At 41.3% G+C, this 17,749-nt stretch overlaps 2 protein-coding genes across 21 annotated transcripts in view; one reads left to right on the forward strand and one right to left on the reverse strand.

The window, feature by feature from the left end:
* Positions 1-13,577, forward strand: part of nid2a (nidogen 2a (osteonidogen)) — a 45,791-nt gene extending 32,214 nt beyond the window's left edge. For 10 of the 20 annotated variants that reach the window (XM_031291847.2, XM_035998570.1, XM_035998578.1 and 7 more), the window contains 22 exons: positions 12-117; positions 235-368; positions 468-573; positions 691-824; positions 918-1,023; positions 1,160-1,293; positions 1,387-1,492; positions 2,197-2,330; positions 2,414-2,519; positions 3,168-3,301; positions 3,438-3,543; positions 4,303-4,436; positions 4,566-4,671; positions 6,461-6,590; positions 6,683-6,783; positions 6,918-7,090; positions 7,943-8,072; positions 8,170-8,341; positions 9,859-10,016; positions 10,307-10,430; positions 10,563-10,675; positions 12,445-13,577. In XM_031291847.2, coding sequence (XP_031147707.1) covers positions 12-117; positions 235-368; positions 468-573; positions 691-824; positions 918-1,023; positions 1,160-1,293; positions 1,387-1,492; positions 2,197-2,330; positions 2,414-2,519; positions 3,168-3,301; positions 3,438-3,543; positions 4,303-4,436; positions 4,566-4,671; positions 6,461-6,590; positions 6,683-6,783; positions 6,918-7,090; positions 7,943-8,072; positions 8,170-8,341; positions 9,859-10,016; positions 10,307-10,430; positions 10,563-10,675; positions 12,445-12,455 — 2,658 coding nt within the window. In that variant the 3' untranslated portion in view covers positions 12,456-13,577. The remainder of the gene's footprint in view (positions 1-11; positions 118-234; positions 369-467; positions 574-690; positions 825-917; positions 1,024-1,159; positions 1,294-1,386; positions 1,493-2,196; positions 2,331-2,413; positions 2,520-3,167; positions 3,302-3,437; positions 3,544-4,302; positions 4,437-4,565; positions 4,672-6,460; positions 6,591-6,682; positions 6,784-6,917; positions 7,091-7,942; positions 8,073-8,169; positions 8,342-9,858; positions 10,017-10,306; positions 10,431-10,562; positions 10,676-12,444) is intronic. The other 10 variants (XM_035998572.1, XM_035998569.1, XM_035998571.1 and 7 more) reach the window with 10 other exon arrangements.
* Positions 13,578-13,682: 105 nt separating this feature from the next.
* Positions 13,683-17,705, reverse strand: rtraf (RNA transcription, translation and transport factor). The gene is made up of 8 exons (XM_031291927.2): positions 17,500-17,705; positions 16,500-16,624; positions 16,235-16,334; positions 15,282-15,365; positions 15,071-15,159; positions 14,837-14,905; positions 14,670-14,718; positions 13,683-14,344 (listed from the first exon to the last, which is right to left on the reverse strand). Exons 1-8 carry the CDS (start codon positions 17,558-17,560, stop codon positions 14,190-14,192), a joined length of 732 nt encoding a protein of 243 aa, XP_031147787.1. The 5' UTR covers positions 17,561-17,705; the 3' UTR covers positions 13,683-14,189.
* Between the last annotated feature and the right edge of the window lie 44 nt (positions 17,706-17,749).

Raw genomic sequence — 17,749 nt, forward strand, 5'->3', positions numbered from 1 at the left:
TATTGCTCCAGTGTCATGGCTCCACTGGCCATTGCTGGTGTGTGGATGGTAGGGGACAGGAGAGAGCTGGAACCAGGACTTCACCTGGTACACCATCTGTAGACTGTGACAAACCAGGTAAAGAAAAGGGTCTGTTCTCTTTGTGTCCTCCTTCATGCTCAAACATAAAATACACTGAAGTATGGCTCACTGGAATTAAGGCTCTCTTGTGAAATTTGAATCTGAAATCCTCAGATGAACCAGAGCGTCCTAAAACCTACTGTGAGCAGCACAGAGACAGTGTACAGACTACCAGTCCAGAGGGATATTCTATAGTTGGAGCCTATGTACCCCAGTGTGATGCAGATGGACAGTACACATCTTTGCAGGTTAGCATCTGGTGACAGATCCAGTTTAATTTATGAATTTCATGCAACTTTAAGTAGGAAATATAACCATCATTTTGATACCAATTGCTATTGCTCCAGTGTCATGGCTCCACTGGCCATTGCTGGTGTGTGGATGGTAGGGGACAGGAGAGAGCTGGAACCAGGACTTCACCTGGTACACCGTCTGTAGACTGTGACAAACCAGGTAAAGAAAAGGGTCTGTTCTCTTTGTGTCCTCCTTCATGCTCAAACATAAAATACACTGAAGTATGGCTCACTGGAATTAAGGCTCTCTTGTGAAATTTGAATCTGAAATCCTCAGATGAACCAGAGCGTCCTAAAACCTACTGTGAGCAGCACAGAGACAGTGTACAGACTACCAGTCCAGAGGGATATCCTATAGTTGGAGTGTTCGTACCTCAGTGTGATTCAAATGGACAATACACATCCCAACAGGTACAATCTGGCCTTAATGTATAGAGACATAATGTCTTTGCTCTGTCATACAGCGAATTATGTCTAATAATGGTTGGTTATTGTGTTTTTCAGTGTCATGGCTCCACTGGCCATTGTTGGTGTGTGGATGGTAGGGGACAGGAGAGAGCTGGAACCAGGACTCCACCTGGTACACCGTCTGTAGACTGTGACAAACCAGGTAAAGAAAATGGTCTGTTCTCTTTGTGTCCTCCTTCATGCTCAAACATAAAATACCATGAAGTATGGCTGAAGTGAGGAGTGTATGCTCAATGGAATTAAGGCTCTCTTGTGAAATTTGAATCTGAAATCCTCAGTTGAACCAGAGCGTCCTAAAACCTACTGTGAGCAGCACAGAGACAGTGTACAGACTACCAGTCCAGAGGGATATCCTATACGAGGAGTGTTCGTACCTCAGTGTGATTCAAATGGACAATACACATCCCAACAGGTACAATCTGGCCTTAATGTATAGAGACATAACGTCTTTGCTCTGTCATACAGCGTTAGATGTCTAATAATGGTTGGTTATTGTGTTTTTCAGTGTCATGGCTCCACTGGCCATTGTTGGTGTGTGGACAGTAGGGGACAGGAGAGAGCCGGAACCAGGACTCCGCCTGGTGAATCAGCTGTAGACTGTGATAGACCAGGTGAGACTGTTGTTTCTAGCTGCCAAAGAATAGTTGCATAGATACATTCAAGCATTGGGTCTTAGCTAAATGGGAAGCAGGAATGAAGGGGATGGATGTTTATAGGCAGGTAAAATCAAGCATTGTGCAGGTTTCAGAATGAGCTTCAGGGACTCAAGTGAATACTTTAGGAGCCCATTCCGAAGGGAGTTTCAGTAGTCTATGTAGGTTACGAGTAGATCTTGAACAAGCTAATAGCAGCAGTAGCAGGACGGTTTATGGATTGTCCCAAAAGAGCCGAAGGGTCTAGTGTGGTAAGGAATAGTAGTGAGTTCAGTACTGAACCATGTGGTAGCCCACTGCAGAGGATGTGTGGTAAAAAACAGACACTCCATGCACAGACCTCAGTAAGTGCAGTACCAGTCAGTTAGAAGACAGTATGTCCTGAACTTCTCAAAAACCTTTTAAAGAAAGGCTTGTAAAAGGTGTAAGAGGACAGGAACTGAGGAAAGAGTTAGTCCATCAGCAAAAGCAAATCATTAGGTCATATAATCTTAAAAACCTTATTTCAACGATATTTGTGTTGAAGATGTGTTGAATTGGTATTTTCTAATTATTGTAGCTTAGGAGAAACAGAAAGTATATGAGAAAACATAATAACTCACCTGTTTTGCCAGTACCACCCTTGTTTCCTAATGACTCGTGTATCAATCTTTCTTATCCAGTTGAACCAGAGCGTCCTAAAACTCACTGTGAGCACCACAGAGACAGTGTACAGACCACCAGTCCAGAGGGATATTCTATAGTTGGAGCCTATGTACCCCAGTGTGATGCTAATGGACAGTACACACCACTGCAGGTATACATCTTTTGACATTGTGTGGTGGGACTTGAATAGAATTGTAGACATAATGCCTAACAGATCTTCCACTATTGCTTCAGTGTCATGGCTCCACTGGACATTGTTGGTGTGTGGACAGTAGGGGACAGGAGAGAGCCGGAACCAGGACTCCGCCTGGAACACAACGCAAAGACTGTGACAGACCAGGTGAGACTGCAAAGACGCGTTCATATTGATCAAAACATAATGATCTTAACTAAGAAGCAGGAGGCCAGAGTGAAGGTTCACGATGATAACATATACTTTTTGGAAGTTAGACACAAATATTCTGCAGCATTCTAGAGGAGTTGTAGGGGTTGACGAAAACACTTAGGATAGGAGCCCAGCCATGGGGATTTATAATTGTTTATACAGGATATGAGGAGAGCTTAAACAAGCATCTGAGCAGAGTCAAATGTTGCACAGTGTAGACCTATAGAACGAAAAAAGGGCTGTAATGAATGCCACGTATTCAGGGTACGTCAGAAGACAGCAGTCTATGAAGGAGTCATCATGATACCATCAAAGAGCATGGGGAAGTCTTTCAGAGGTCATCTGGATAGTTGATTGTCATCAGCATAGTGGGTCAGGAGAAGGACAGCAAGGGGTGCAGTCTTGGTGGTCGTCCTCTTAAACGAGGCAGATTGAGGTCCAAAAGGCTAGTTTGTGAAACATTACTGACATGTTGACTCAGTAAAACATAATAACTCACCATGGCTGATGTGGATTTTAGGTGATATCGCCCAGACCTGCAATTTGAGATTTGCTAGATTTTTTTGTGTTAACAACTTTTGGAAACTTGTAAATGTTTTCCAGATGAACCAGAGCGTCCTAAAACTCACTGTGAACACCACAGACACAGAGCTCAGACTATCAGCCCAGAGGGCTATCCCATAGTTGGAGCTTATGTGCCCCAATGTGATGCTGATGGACAGTACCTACCACTGCAGGTTAGCATTGAATAACATACCCATTTCATTGTTTTTACCATGATTTAATATTACTTTGACTAACTTGAAACTAATTACTAATAAAAGAAACTAATTATAGACAAAATACCTAAATATTCTTTCATCTTTATGTTAGTGCCACAGCTCCACTGGACATTGTTGGTGTGTGGACAAAAGGGGACAAGAGCGAACCGGAACCAGGACTCTACATGGTACACAACCCAAAGACTGTGACAGACCAGGTGAGACTGCAGTTCTATCCTGCCAAAAGAATAAATGTCTTAATATATGAGTGTTACAGTGGATATAACAAGGTTGTTTTAACATCTCAACCAATAAGCAGGAGGTCCGAGTGAAGGAGTTAGACACAAATATGCTGCAGCATGCTGGATTACTGGTACAAGAATCCTTTATCGGGATTTATAGAATACAGTTTATACAGCACACGAGAGGGGCTTGAACAAGCCAAATGTTGTAGATTGCAGACCCACAGAACAAGAAATGTCCATGATGCATGCCAGATGGTTGTCAGGGATTGTACCAAAATAACCATTCAGGAGTCACTATTATTTTCAGAGGTCAGGATTAATTAAATTCTTGAGTGTATTGAAGATGGATTGAATCAAAAACTGTGACTAACTGAAAAGTTGTAAATAAAGTAAATACAAATAATTGACAGAGTGCAGAATTCTTTGGTTCTTTCGCAGTCAGAGGTCAGGATTACCAAGAAAGAGTATAGTTTTCTTCCAGCTAAGTTAAGGTGATGAGGAGACAGCTTGACATGCACCGACTCCAGCATCCACCTAATGAAAGTTCAATGTCATCTGCAAAGAGTTGGTGGGACTGGATAAGGTAACTTGACAGCAAAGGAGACATGACCAGCCAAGTTGAGACTAGTCTGTGAAAGATGCTCATTAAACCATAATGACTCACTCTATATATTTGCCAAGAACAAATGTGTTTCTTAATAACTCATGTAGATTTGATATTTTTTTATCCAGATGAACCAGAGCGCCCTAAAACTCACTGTGAGCACCACAGAGACAGAGTCCAGACCACCAGTCCAGAGGGATATCCTATAGTTGGAGCCTACCTACCCCAGTGTGATGCAGAAGGACAATACCTACCTCGACAGGTACAACTATGTCTCTTTCTCAGCAAACAGACAGGTTTTTGTGTGTGTGTGTGTGTTTCTCTTGTTTTTGTTCTTCTTCTTACTATTATTATAATGGTTATTGTTGCTTTTAATTGTTATGTATTTCAGTGCCATGGTTCCACTGGACATTGTTGGTGTGTGGATGGAAGGGGACAGGAGAGAGCAGGAACCAGGACTCGGCCTGGTGCACCGTCTGTAGACTGTGACAGACCAGGTGAGATGGTTATCACTGCTTGAGACACTTTGAGTCTCACAAATAGTCATTCAGCCAAGGATTTGTGCATCCAAGCGTCATACAATTCAGATTAATAGAATAATTTTGACATTTTGGGAAATTCGCTTATATCCTTTTTTGCCGAGAGGTAGATGAGAAGGTAGTGATCTTCTCATCTAACTAAGAATTATTCCGTTAATAAAGACAGTGATCACACCTGGGCAAGAGCTTTAGAACAAGAAGGCACCTCTATGAACTTTACATACCGTATATAACAATTATTTCGATAGCTGTGAGGCAGTATAAATCGTTCAATTATTTTGATCCTAATAATAATTCTAACAAGTAATGTCTATATGGCAATTAACAATTTAAACTGAAAAAAAAAATCATCAGTTGTTTGCCCCTCTCTCTTTCTAACCCTGTGATCCTCTCTCGCCCTCACACTCTAATGTACACACAGAGGCCGCTCTATAAATTCAGTTCTTGCTATAAATTCCATTTATGACAATCCAAACATCTGAAGTGGTCATTTCGTGGTAAGATGAGCACGGCTGTTGCCAGGCAACCAAACCCAAACAAGACGGGCTGCCTGACCAGCTGAGTGACAAAACAGTGTTACACCCACAGACAGACAGAAAGACATGCTTGTAGATGTGTACGCTTGCTCAGCCTAAAACCTAACTAATGTGAACTCTTAACTTTGTTTAATTACTACTTTGCCTGGTATTCAGTTGCACTCATCTACACCTGGAAGCTGTGCAGTACAACCACAGTCTTTTATGCTGGCCACTGCACAGGGATTCCTCTGTAATAGTTCATGATGAGGGAGGCAAGGGGCATTTCCTGCTCATTTTAAGTTTGGGATCCATATCCTCTGGTCCAAACCCGGAGTTAAGACAAACATTATTTGTGTGGGTGTAACCCCATAATTTGACAATTTTAGTTGGATTCTTGAATTACATGTGTACCCAATTTAGAACTTTATGTGATGCAGGCGTCAAACACCCACAAATGTGTGTGCCCACATAAGTAATACAACTCATTGCCAACACAGTAAGTCAGCCTAAGGATTGAAATATCAATGATTTAGTGGCGAATCCACATGCTGTTGATTTCTGGGGGACGTCAGAGACACATGAATCACTACGTTCAGTTGGTCATGTGGTTAAACAGCAAATAGAAGTAAAACCAAATGATTCATAAGACTGGATTGCAGCATGCTAACCGCCACTACAATAAATCCTGCTGGAAAAACTCACTGAGACATCAGTTTAATTGTTTAGTTAGTTATCTTCTCTCTTAACCTCTCTGATCTCTCACTGTAGAGCTATTCTCTTCTCACCCTCCGTTCAAATATTATCCTAATCTCATTATTAGTCTAGCAGCTGCAGTCAGTCTCACATTAGAAATGCGAGAAGAGTGAGAGAAAGAGGCCAGTATAAACATTAGTGGAAGCCTAAAGTGGTTTCAGGTTTAGTTTTAAAGCTCTCCTATAAAATGAGTTATTAAAGAGATTTTACAAGGTAAACAATATTGCCAAAAGCAAGATGTGTGTATGTATGTGTGCCTCTTGAAACACATGGCTTCCTCACACTATTAAACAAGCACTCCACCTATCACTGGGATATAAACTTGAGTTATAAAATACCCTAAGTATATGATTGAATAATGATGAATTACAACAGAACGGGATCTAAAAATTTTAATTTTACAACCATTTAGCATTATGTTTAACTTTAAAAAAACGTTAACTGCGTTGGGTTTGTTTGATTTGTGTCCCCCTCAGTCCCTGTTGCTCCAACCCAGCGCCCTGAGAGTGTGTGTGAGCGATGGAGGACCAGTTTAATTGAGCACTATGGTGGAAAACCAGATGCACAACAATACGTGCCTCAGTGTGAGCCAGATGGACAATTCAGGTACACACACACACACACACACACACACACACACTCTCTAGTTGAAATAGTTGTTAATGACAAATGTCTTGAGAAAGCGATTTATCTCTCAGTCCAGTCCAGTGTTATGGAGAGACTACTTACTGCTGGTGTGTGGACCAAGACGGGCGGGAGGTTCCTGGTACCCGATCACATGATGTCGTCAAACCTGCATGTGAGTGTCTTTTCACCTTTGTCTGTTTACGTGGTCAAAATTGCATGTCCCTGTACTGTTTTGCTCCAGTGTTAATGCCACCAGTCATGGCTGAAACTTTATTTATTTTTTTAACCCATCCAATCTTGTCACAGGCCTTCCCTCAGTGGCTCCGCCCACAGTGCGCCCATTGCCCCGCCCAGATGTGACCCCTCCGACAAACACTGACATCACACTGCTGTACGCTCAGGGACAGAAAATAGGAGCGTTGCCTCTCAACGGGACCAGACTAGATGCAACCCGGTCTAAAACACTACTCACTCTACATGTAAGAGATGAACATATAAATACATGCTACATTTTAACTTCTGGTATCTATCTTGTTAGTTGGTTCTTATGCACATAGATACTTCCTGTGGTTCGTTGGTTATTTAGAAAGATGTTTATAGCCATTTTGAAAGCCAATTTAGCTCTACAACAGGATAGAACGTTTTAACAACAAGGGAGTGCTCTGACTCCATTGTTTTGCCTTTTAACTTCCTGTCTAGACCAGAAATGGGAATGTGTCTCGTTATGTATGTGGACATCTGCTGCTTGTGACCACCTTGCAGCTGCATTTTAGCAAATATCTCTCTCTCTCTCTCTCTCTCTCTCTCTCTCTCTCTCTCTCTCTCTCTCTCTCTCTCTCACCCCCCCCACCCCCCATCACGGCTAACTTATCTAAAGCCTAAAAACAGAGCCAAGAGGAGGTGCCGAAGTCTAGTTTACTCTCAGACTACTTAAATTACAATACGCTGGAAGATTATTATGGACATTTTGGCCAATGACGCCAAAAATAAACCTTCCACAGCTTTAAGGACTGTCAAAGCTTGAAAAAAAACAAGACTTACAAACGAAAACAAACCACAGACTGCTATCTACACAGCATCGCTAATAACATCAGCTCTAGCTACTGCTACGACATAAAGTAAGCTAGTTGAGCTAGTTATAAACTAGTTAATGTTGTACGCAACGTTATGCCAAAGATCGTCTTTTAATCTGAGATCATAACTCCTCATAATGTGGACATGTGGAAATAAACAAAAGGGCTGAGTCGCAAAAGGGCAACACTGATGTGGCTGTAATTATCTTGACATATCTCATTATGTGTATGCTTATGTTCATATGTGTGTGTGTCCAGGGTTCCATAGTTGTTGGTATAGCCTATGACTGCAAAGAAAACCAAGTCTATTGGACAGATTTGTCTGCAAGAACAATCAACAGAGCTTCAATGGCAACTGGTGCTGAGCCTGAGATACTCATTAACACAAGTAAGAACTCACACTTGTGCTCCTTCATTTCCATAATGAATGTTGCATGTTTAATGTGATCTCAATATTTTCTGTATGGTCTCCCTGCTCCGAGTAGATCTGGTCAGTCCAGAGGGTCTGGCGGTGGATGTCAAACGTAGGTTGATGTTCTGGGTCGACTCAAACCCTGACATCATTGAAAGCGCCAACCTGGACGGCAGTGGGAGACGGACGCTGTTTGACACAGACTTGGTCAACCCTCGAGCCATCATAGTGGTCTCTTCCACCGGGTAAAGCTTCTCTTTTTGTCTTTCTTGTCTTTTTTTGGTTTTGTCTTGCTTAAAGTTTTTTTTTTAAATCACTTGAGCCATTCAGCTTACAAAACCTGCCACTTCTAAAGCCACTGGGACAGTTTGGTCTGGATTTGCAAACATGTACAAATCTCTTCCCCCGAGCAAGGAACAAAACAAGCACCCACACACTCTCTTAGCGGTCAAGTGTAACATCCTGGAGGTGCTCCACTGCAGCAGAATGAGATACAGCTCTCACTGTATACAGAGTGATTTTATATCTGGAGAGATAGGTTCAGATGGTTTTCAGCCCATTAGCACAACTATGACAAACACATTTGAGTCTTTAGACAGGCTATGAGTCAACACAGCCTGTGTCTAATTCATTATAGTAAAGTGCAGATTGTATTTGGAGCAATTTTGCAGAAAGGATTCTTGTTGAGTCTGGGTGATCTAAACATGACTTCATCAGTATGAGACTGGTGATCGCAGGAAAATCGATAGGGTTTGGGTGGAGTGTCCCTTTAGTAACACATGTTTGATAATTCTGTCATATAAGTGACTTTTAGTGCTTTCTCTGACAGTGTTGCACCAAACTGAGCCAAGAAAACTGTACCAGATTTACTGATGCCATTAAAGCTGGACACACACACACACACGAATGAAAGTATGAGGCCGTCATCAGTCAGCTCTCCAAGAATAACATCTGCTTTTCATCATTGCAACTAATCACATTATCAACAGTGTGTGTGTGTGTATGTATGTATATATATATATATATATATATACGTGTGTGTGTATATATACACATACGTGTGTGTATATATATATGTGTGTGTATATATATATATATATATATATATATATATATGTGTGTATATATGTATGTATATATATATGATGTGTGTATATGTGTGTGTTCTGACAGAATGCCAACTCCTAAAGATAATCACTGCTTCAAACGAGTAAACTTATGATTAAGCTTGTGCTCTGAGTTTGTTGTTGCCCTGACACACACACGCATACACACTCAGACATAGCCACACACAGCGAAGCAGACACACCGAAATGATGTGCACACACATTATGAAAGCATGTACATGTGTATGAATGTCTCGTACACAAACATCTGCTCACACATACGTACGTTCATCGAATTAACGTAGACTCATAAACACATGGTGTGTGCGTGTGTAAGCTGATTGTGATGAGATGTTGCAAACAATAAAATATGAGTTGATTCATCACAGAAACATTCATGAGAAATATGAAGTAACTAGTTTGTTTTAGAAAAATGTGTATTTGATGTATTCAGATTAAACAAAATGCACTGGGAGAGCTGGGGTCAAAGGTTGCACGTTGCTCAGAGTAACCTGACCGTGACCACATCAGCAGCTGGTCCCTCGAGCCGTGTGTGTGTGTGTGTGTGTGTGTGTGTGTGTGTGAGTGAAATGCAGTTGAATAATTTGCAGAATGGAGTTTAAGTGTCATAAATGCCCGATGTTTTCTCTCTGCAGCACTCTGTACTGGACAGATTGGAACCGAGAGGCTCCTAAGATCGAGAGTTCGTCAGTAGACGGTCAGAACCGCAGGGTGGTGGTGTCTGACGGGATCGGTTTGCCAAACGCTCTCACGTATGACTCTTCTTCTGGACAAGTCTGCTGGGCCGACGCAGGTAAACACTACTTCTACTACTACCACTGTCAATGTGACCGCCAGTCAACTGCTCCTGACATGATTGGGTTGGGTGACATGTCTGCAGATCTTCCAAAACTAGGATTTTGAAATGTAAGGGGGACAAGACACGGCTAAAAAGTACTGCCATCTCCTGTAAATGTTTTTGAAAATCATTTGTTTTTATTTACAGTTAATGTTCTCCCAAAAAGACACTAGCATATATCTAGTATCTAAAAAGCAATATGCTTAAGATAATGATTCATGTTTTTCTTTTGCTCTGTACGTCAGGTACAAAGCGTTTGGAGTGTGTATCCCCGGATGGTTCAGGCCGAAGAGTGGTCCACCCCAGCCTCAACTACCCGTTCAGCATGGTCTACTACAGGAACCACTTCTATTACTCTGACTGGAGGAGGTAGCAGTCTTTATCTATCGTACTGTTTGTTTGGTTCATTCATTACTGATCACTAATCAATGGGCTGATCAGTATGAAGCCTTGCTCCCTTCCCCATCTTAAGTGTCTCTCTCTCCGTCTTCTGACACATAGGGATGGAGTGATCGCAGTGAACAAAGACAGCAGTCAGATCACTGACGAATACCTGCCTGATCAGCGCTCTCACCTGTACGGCATCGCCATTGCAACCACCCACTGTCTATCAGGTATGTGTGTTGTAAAAGTTAGTCGGGAATTGCCAGACCTTCCTCCACAGCGCTGCAGAGGGTCTGGCTAGTCCACACAACATTTCGGGATAGGAGAAAATGCTCTGGTTTATGGGTACTGGTTTATCGGCATTTCTTCAAACCAATCACAGGTCTTGAGCGGCGACACTATCACTCTCTGTCACTTACACACACTCTTCAGACTCTGTTCAGATGTGTAATTTTGGCTCTGTATAATAACAACCAAACGCCCTCTCTCTCTCTCTCACACACACACACACACACACACTTCAAGGTGTACCAGACAGTGAGCTCATTGGTCTGTGTGAATTTGAACTATTATAGATACAACATATTGATAGATTCTGGATTTTTCAGTGAGGATGAGGGAGTAGATGTAATTTTATAATATATATATTTTTTAACTTTTTGTGTGGAAAAAAAAATATATCAGACACAAATTATTGTTCTAAGCAGAATATTTGTCATAAAATGTGTGGAGATCTTTAAATGTTTCAAGTGAATCAAGACAAATACCATATTACCAAGACACTGTCACACCACCATGAGAGTGCTAAATATACATGTGTAAAAACTGCAATAGTTTGCATAATAAGAGTAAATTACCAGTAAATGCAACCTTTGTTGTCTGAAGAAATTCAAGTTTGTGCTTCATCACCCTGCACCCAGAAAACAGTCATCACACAGCTGGCTTAGACCGTGTGTGTGTGTGTGTGTGTGTGTGTGTGTGTGTGTGTGTGTGTGTGTGTGTGTGTGTGTGTGTGTGTGTTGTGTGTGTGTGTGTGTGTGTGTGTGTGTGTGTGTGTGTGTGTGTGTGTGTGTGTGTGTGTGTGTGTGTGTGTGTGTGTGTGTGTGTGTGTGTGTGTGTGTGTGTGTGGTGTGTGTGTGTGTGTGTGTGTGTGTGTGTGTGTGTGTGTGTGTGTGTGTGTGTGTGTGTGTGTGTGTGTGTGTGTGTGTGTGTGTGTGTGTGTGTGTGTGTGTGTGTGTGTGTGTGTGTGTGTGTGTGTGTGTGTGTGTGGTGACAGAGAACAATGATTACACAGCTGTGTGCGACCCTCTACCTGTATTTTGTGTTTGGTGTGTTGATGTCTGCAGTGCTTTCAAAGCCTTGTGTTAAACACCTTGAAAGTACAAAGTAGCCCTCTAAACAGGATAATCCCTAAAGTAGCACCTTGGCAGATGTCATTGTCAAAGCTATACACATCTGCAGAGAGTGTAAAATCTGCTCATGGTAGAGGTCTGCGCGCACAATTCAGTTTGTGCATCTGACTCTCACAATGGTCAGAATGGTGGCTGTGTGTTGATGTAAGTGTCACGTCTGCACGTCCTCTCACACTCTAAAGCCCCGGACTAAATAACAGCCGCTCGCTTCAAAGAGGTCGACGTGTGGTGTAATTCTGACCATGATGACAGCTCTAAAACACACTTGTTAAGGGTTTGGGAGCTGGTTGTAAGAGGCTTAAAACCTGTTATTGTTGAATACATGAACACAGACACACACAGATGCTCTTTACAGTGTCGGGCTTTGTTCAGGACGGAGGGTCTGTGTGTTCTGTCATTAGGCGACTGCAGCACTTAAGCTCTCATCCTGTCACATTTGGACTTACACAGGAAGAGAAAATCAGACTTTTAACTCTTCATTTCCAGCTGGAGCTATAAACTAACAGAAAAAATAGGTTTGTACTTCCACTAGAAATGTAATATGTGTGAATTTTAATTATTTCCCATTTCTGATTTGTGTGCCTCAGGGAGCCACTAACGGCAGACTGGCAGCTGCAGGGTCCTTTGGTGCTAAAGTTCTGGGGCGATTACTGATCAGAGGGCAGGACCACGTTAAAAAGGTCCCTCTCCAGTGTCACCCAGACGAAAAGGAAACTCAGTAGGGCGCAACATGGCTTCCTGTTGCCAGATCGACCGTCGGAGCAAATTTACAACCCCCTCCACTCACCCTGACCCCATTATCTCACCTTAAAGATATAACCCCAAAATAAATGTTTTGTAAATTTGTTTTATACCTCATTTTTAGTTTTTTTTCTACTGTATTTTTGTATGCAAGTTGTTTTTTTTCTAATCGATTTAAAGCTATAGAACAATGAAATCAGATTTTAAAATGTATGCGTGTGCACATTTCTTGTTCTTTAAAGCCAAAGAAGAATCACTTGAAGAGCTTTCAAACTGTTTGAGCCAAAGTTCTGTTGTGAAACTGAGCATCAGATTTCGTTTTGGTCAGCAGCTGGCCACAGTGGCTTTTTAAATACAGTCAAATTATTTAGCTGTGGATTCTGTACAAAAATATAAACAGGAAAAATGAATAGTTTAGTGTTTGGGAAATGGTATTATTCACCTTCTTGATGAGTTTGATGAGAAGATTGATACTACAGATATGATAGTAGTAGAAATCTTCTCATCTAACCCAAGGCAAAAAAGCAAATAAGCTTAGTGTCACCATGACAACTGAAAAAGATTTACAAGAATTTAACTGATGGAAGTCAAAAGGCTTGAATAATCGGCATGATTACATGATTAGAAATGGAATTAACAAAACATGTAGCATTACATGTGTGTTTATTTTTTGAAAATGCCATGAAATAGGCTAAGTGGAAAACCGTTGCCATTGTTGGGTGACTGAAATAGTTTGTGATCAGATTAGTGTAATCAGATTACTGTAATAATTATTTCCCTCAGCCCCGTGTGCTGCGGTCAGATCCCAGCGACTACAGTCCTGCCATATTTCTCTGCACTACTAATCTGTATTTCACACATGATGGAAGGACGTTACATTCTTTATTTTTTTGCCAAATATTTTTACTACTACTTTTCAAATCTTTATCTTTTTATAAGATGTGATATTTATAACAATAAAATGTGATTTGGTACTTGACAGACTTTTTGGAGATAATTGTGTTCTGGGTTGATGCTTCTTTAAGACTCTTAACAGGAAAATGGCCACCAAACATCTGCCACACAAGAAGCACAGGAGCCAAACTCTGTTCAGCTGTATTTATACATTTTCCCACACAGCGTCAATGTAAACCGTGTCAAAATAACCCTTTCTACCATTTGCAAAAAACAACTCTCTGGAAACAAAAGATACAAATATAACTGTCCAGGAATAACTCCGAAGCTTCTCTGTGGATTTCTACTGCGGGAGAGATTGTGGCAGCCAAGAGATAATCTGAAGGTTAGACCTCAGTCTGAAGAAATAATGACTTAACATATTAGTCTACAATACTAATTAATCACTCAAAATTATTTTAACGTGGTATAAATTCATTCATGCTGCAGTACAAAAATGAAAAGCAGCATCTGAAAATTTGGCATTTGCTCATATTTACTCCAAATTCCCGATCGGATCAGTCTGACCTCATGCAACAACGGAAAAAATCCAAACTCATTTATGTCCAGCGCAGACAGGCTTTTCCTCTCAAAATCAAATTAAAACTCCCTTGGTTCAGTCCCTGCCTTCCTTTAGTGTCCCCGTTCATCCTCGCTCTCATCTGCCCACCTTGCCCAGCCGGTGGTCTGTCTTGGGGTCGGCTATGATGGCCTGAACGGCTACGATGGCCTCGTTGATCTTGGTCTGGAGCTCCCTCAGCTCCTCGATGTGCAGCAGGCGCAGGATCTGGGCCGCTTCATTCAGAGTGGCGTCTGAGAAGAAATGGATTTTACTTTTCCACAGAGGATTACGTTTTAGTGGACAGTTGTGTTCATGCCGCGGCAGCTCTAAGGGAGATCTGTGATCACAGGACTGCCTGTCTGAGCGGATGTCAATGCATTGATTGACCAATGGTTTCCAACCTTGGGGTCAGGAGGACCCCAAAGTGGTCCCAATATTAATCTAAGCGGTCACAAAATGATTGAAGGGATAAATAAAAATCCTTTTACAGAATTTTTTTTTTTTTTTTACTTTCTAGTTTTTTGTTATTGTAATTTGCCCTTCCTGTACTTCTTGCATCAAAAAAGCAGCACTCACCTCCAGTGTCGAAGCCCAAGATGTGCTTGTCTAAAGCTACTGGAATACCCTGAGAAAGACAGCAACATATACATGAGCGGCCTGCTCATTTAAATGCTCCAAGTAAATAGAAGAATCTCTAGATATCGTTCTTGATACTAAATATGTGGATCTTCAGTTTACAATACCTCTGTATTCTGGCTGGCTTTAGTGACGGCTTCTGGAGAGAGTCTGTCCTGGATCAGAATACGAATAGCCTGGCAGGAGTAACACCAAAAAACTGATTAGTATGACAATTTACTATTAAGTATATAGGGATAATAAAAAATAGGCATATACAGTCTTAATAGCCTGAGTCATTAAGACATTTAAGAAAAATGTAAAAGCCAGGAGAAAATGTCTTGACTTGAGCCCACTCCCACCTTGAGCATAACCAGGTAATCGTCATGTCGTTGTATCTTTAAGATGTTGGCCAGAGCTGTCACTCCTGCTTTGAAATCTGGTGAACTACCTGAAAAACACAAACAAATGATGCTTTCATCTTTCACCTTGAACAGAGAGACGTAGGAATCAGAAAGGAAAGAATGTGCCAAAGCAAAGTGCCAGGACAGACAGAGAAGTGTTGCTACTTACTGTCAAGGTTGAGGAGAGGGTCCACTGCTTTGTCCCCACTGTTGCTGGAGGCTGCCAGCGGCTTACAGTCCTTATACTTTGCCACTGAGGAGAGAGCCGCCAAACATACCCAATATAAACACTTGGTGACATTGTACAGAGAATATATTAGCATGTCAAGTGAGAAACCAAAGAGGAATGTAAAGATTTTGACTTCATTTGTTTATTGGTTTTTGACACAATTTCTGTAAAAGAGCATGACTGTGACTGGTGAGCTGGCATCACTGGTAGAATGTAACCAAGTACTGTACTAAGTACAGATTTGAGGTACTTGTACTTTACTTAAGTCTTTACTTTTCATGCCACTTTCTACTTCTACTCCCCTACATCTCAGAGGGAAATATTGTACTTTCCACTCCACTACATTCATCTGACTGCTTTAGTTACTAGTTACTTTACAAATTGAGATTTTTGCACACAAAACACATGTAGTTTAATAAAATACAATGTTTTATTATAAATGAACCAAGCACAGCTGAAAAGATTAGACCACTAAACACAGTTGAATGACAGAACTGTTTTGATTGTTTCCAGTTTCTAAAATGGTGAGGATGTTTCTGCATTGAGTACTTTTACTTTAAATACTAATAAGTATATTTCCTGATGATACTTTCATAATTTTACTCAAGTAACATTTTCAATGCAGGACTTTTACTTGTAACAGAGTATTTATTTACAGTGTGGTATAAGTACTTTTACTTAAGTAAAGGATCTGAAAGCTTTTTCCACCACTGGCTGGCATCATTAGAAAACATTCCTTTAACAGTGTCTCCATCTAGTGGTCATCAGTATTACAGCGTAGTACTACCAAGGCAACAGTCACTGTAGCAAGGGCTATCCTTTATAAACGTTTCACTGTCATCTTAAACACTGCTGCCAGTATCACAACAGACGTACACGTACTGCCATCTTACCATTGTCTCCATATTCATATCGTACAGACAGGCCCAGTAACCAGTCTAGAGCCTCCTGCTTCTCCTCAACTCCAAACGGACAGTTGAGATCCTGCAGGTACTGCACAAAGGAAAGGACACTCAAAACACATAGCATGCACGGAAGGAAGTGCTGGCCAACAGCTTCACAACAATTTAAATCCTATTCATAATACCATTCATGTCTGCTTTAAGATGGCATTTTCCACAAGTCAAAGTTTGGCAATGGACAGAGATGTGGTCTCACCTTCTGGTAGGCTTTGGGCCAGTCTGAGCTCGGGATGTTTCTCAGGTTTCCCCTGTCCTCTATCTTATAATGTCGAATCTTCTGGTCCTCCAGCCACACAATGCAGTTCCTAAATTGCGTCTCATCTGAGCAGAAAGGGGAGACAGATACTCGTTTGCAAACCAATGGACATATGGCTACATACAGTAGTTTGCAGTCGTGTAATAGAAGCAGGCTGAATCAATCTCGGCCTTTTTGTAGGATTAGGATGAGGGGCTGCAGAGCATCTCGTTTGCTAATCATCTGATAAGGTTAATTCTGGGGTAGCTAGCAATTCACTGCTTTAACAGTGGTTAATTTAAATTTACAGCCCAGCAATAGACCTTTTTCACGGCAGACATGTTGACGTGTCATCGTAGGACAAGCACAGGTGTATTCAAAACCATTAATGATGTGGCTGCATTCCACTTAGGAGAGGCCCTGGTATTGTGCATGCTGACTCACTGAGATAGCTTACTGGGACACTTGATGGAATTGAGCCATCGTTAAGGTTATCAATTTCAGCTGTGCTTTTCCTACTATGACAAGTCTGCTGTGAAAAAGGTCCATTAGCCCGAAATCCAAGTGCGCATATTCACATAAAATTACATTCTCAGACTGTTATATATTGCTTGCTAAATTGTTCATTCTGAAGTTATAGAGTATGATAGTAAAACACGTAGGAATTATACTGTGGACACAAACGGCAAACATTGAGCGTTTTCTTTAACAATTTGTGTAACGTTAAATACGTCAAGCATAGACTGTATGGTCTATGGCATAAAAAGCTCGTAAAATACTTTATCTCGTGTCCTAACATACAGGTTTGTCGGCCAAAAAGCACCATGGAACTACTATTTTATTAATAGTTTGGCATTTCGTTGTCTCCAGTAACAGGACTTGTGCACACACGTTAGCCTGCTCCACGTTTAACGTTCACTCACCGGACCATATTCAAGAGCTCATTGACGAGTTGTCTTACCTGTGCAGTCAAATTCACTGGGATTGTGATAATCTAGCGCTGTCAGTTTTCTCCGAAACATCTTAACCTAAGTTTTGTGTGTAAATAGCTGCTTTCTTCAGCTAACAGTTTGCTAGCTTGGCTGTTTACTCTACTTGCTGTCAGTATGTGGCATTACGCATGCGCCGCCGGACATCCTACATTTTCCTGTTATAACTATCAAAATAAAATTCTCCTTTCTGACCAACAACACAATGAGTCTGTAGCATTG

This window comes from Sander lucioperca, chromosome 24, assembly GCF_008315115.2.
Source record: "Sander lucioperca isolate FBNREF2018 chromosome 24, SLUC_FBN_1.2, whole genome shotgun sequence".
NCBI lineage: Eukaryota > Metazoa > Chordata > Actinopteri > Perciformes > Percidae > Sander > Sander lucioperca.

Excerpts from the sequence above, each read along its gene's own strand:
- rtraf (XM_031291927.2), bottom strand. The coding sequence starts at position 17,560 with ATGTTTCGGAGAAAACTGACAGCGCTAGATTATCACAATCCCAGTGAA. Across the intron at positions 16,625-17,499 it reads CAGTGAATTTGACTGCACAG|ATGAGACGCAATTTAGGAAC; the intron begins GTAAGACAACTC and ends CTTTCTGCTCAG. Across the intron at positions 14,345-14,669 it reads CTTGGGCTTCGACACTGGAG|ACGCCACTCTGAATGAAGCG; the intron begins GTGAGTGCTGCT and ends ATTTCTTCTCAG.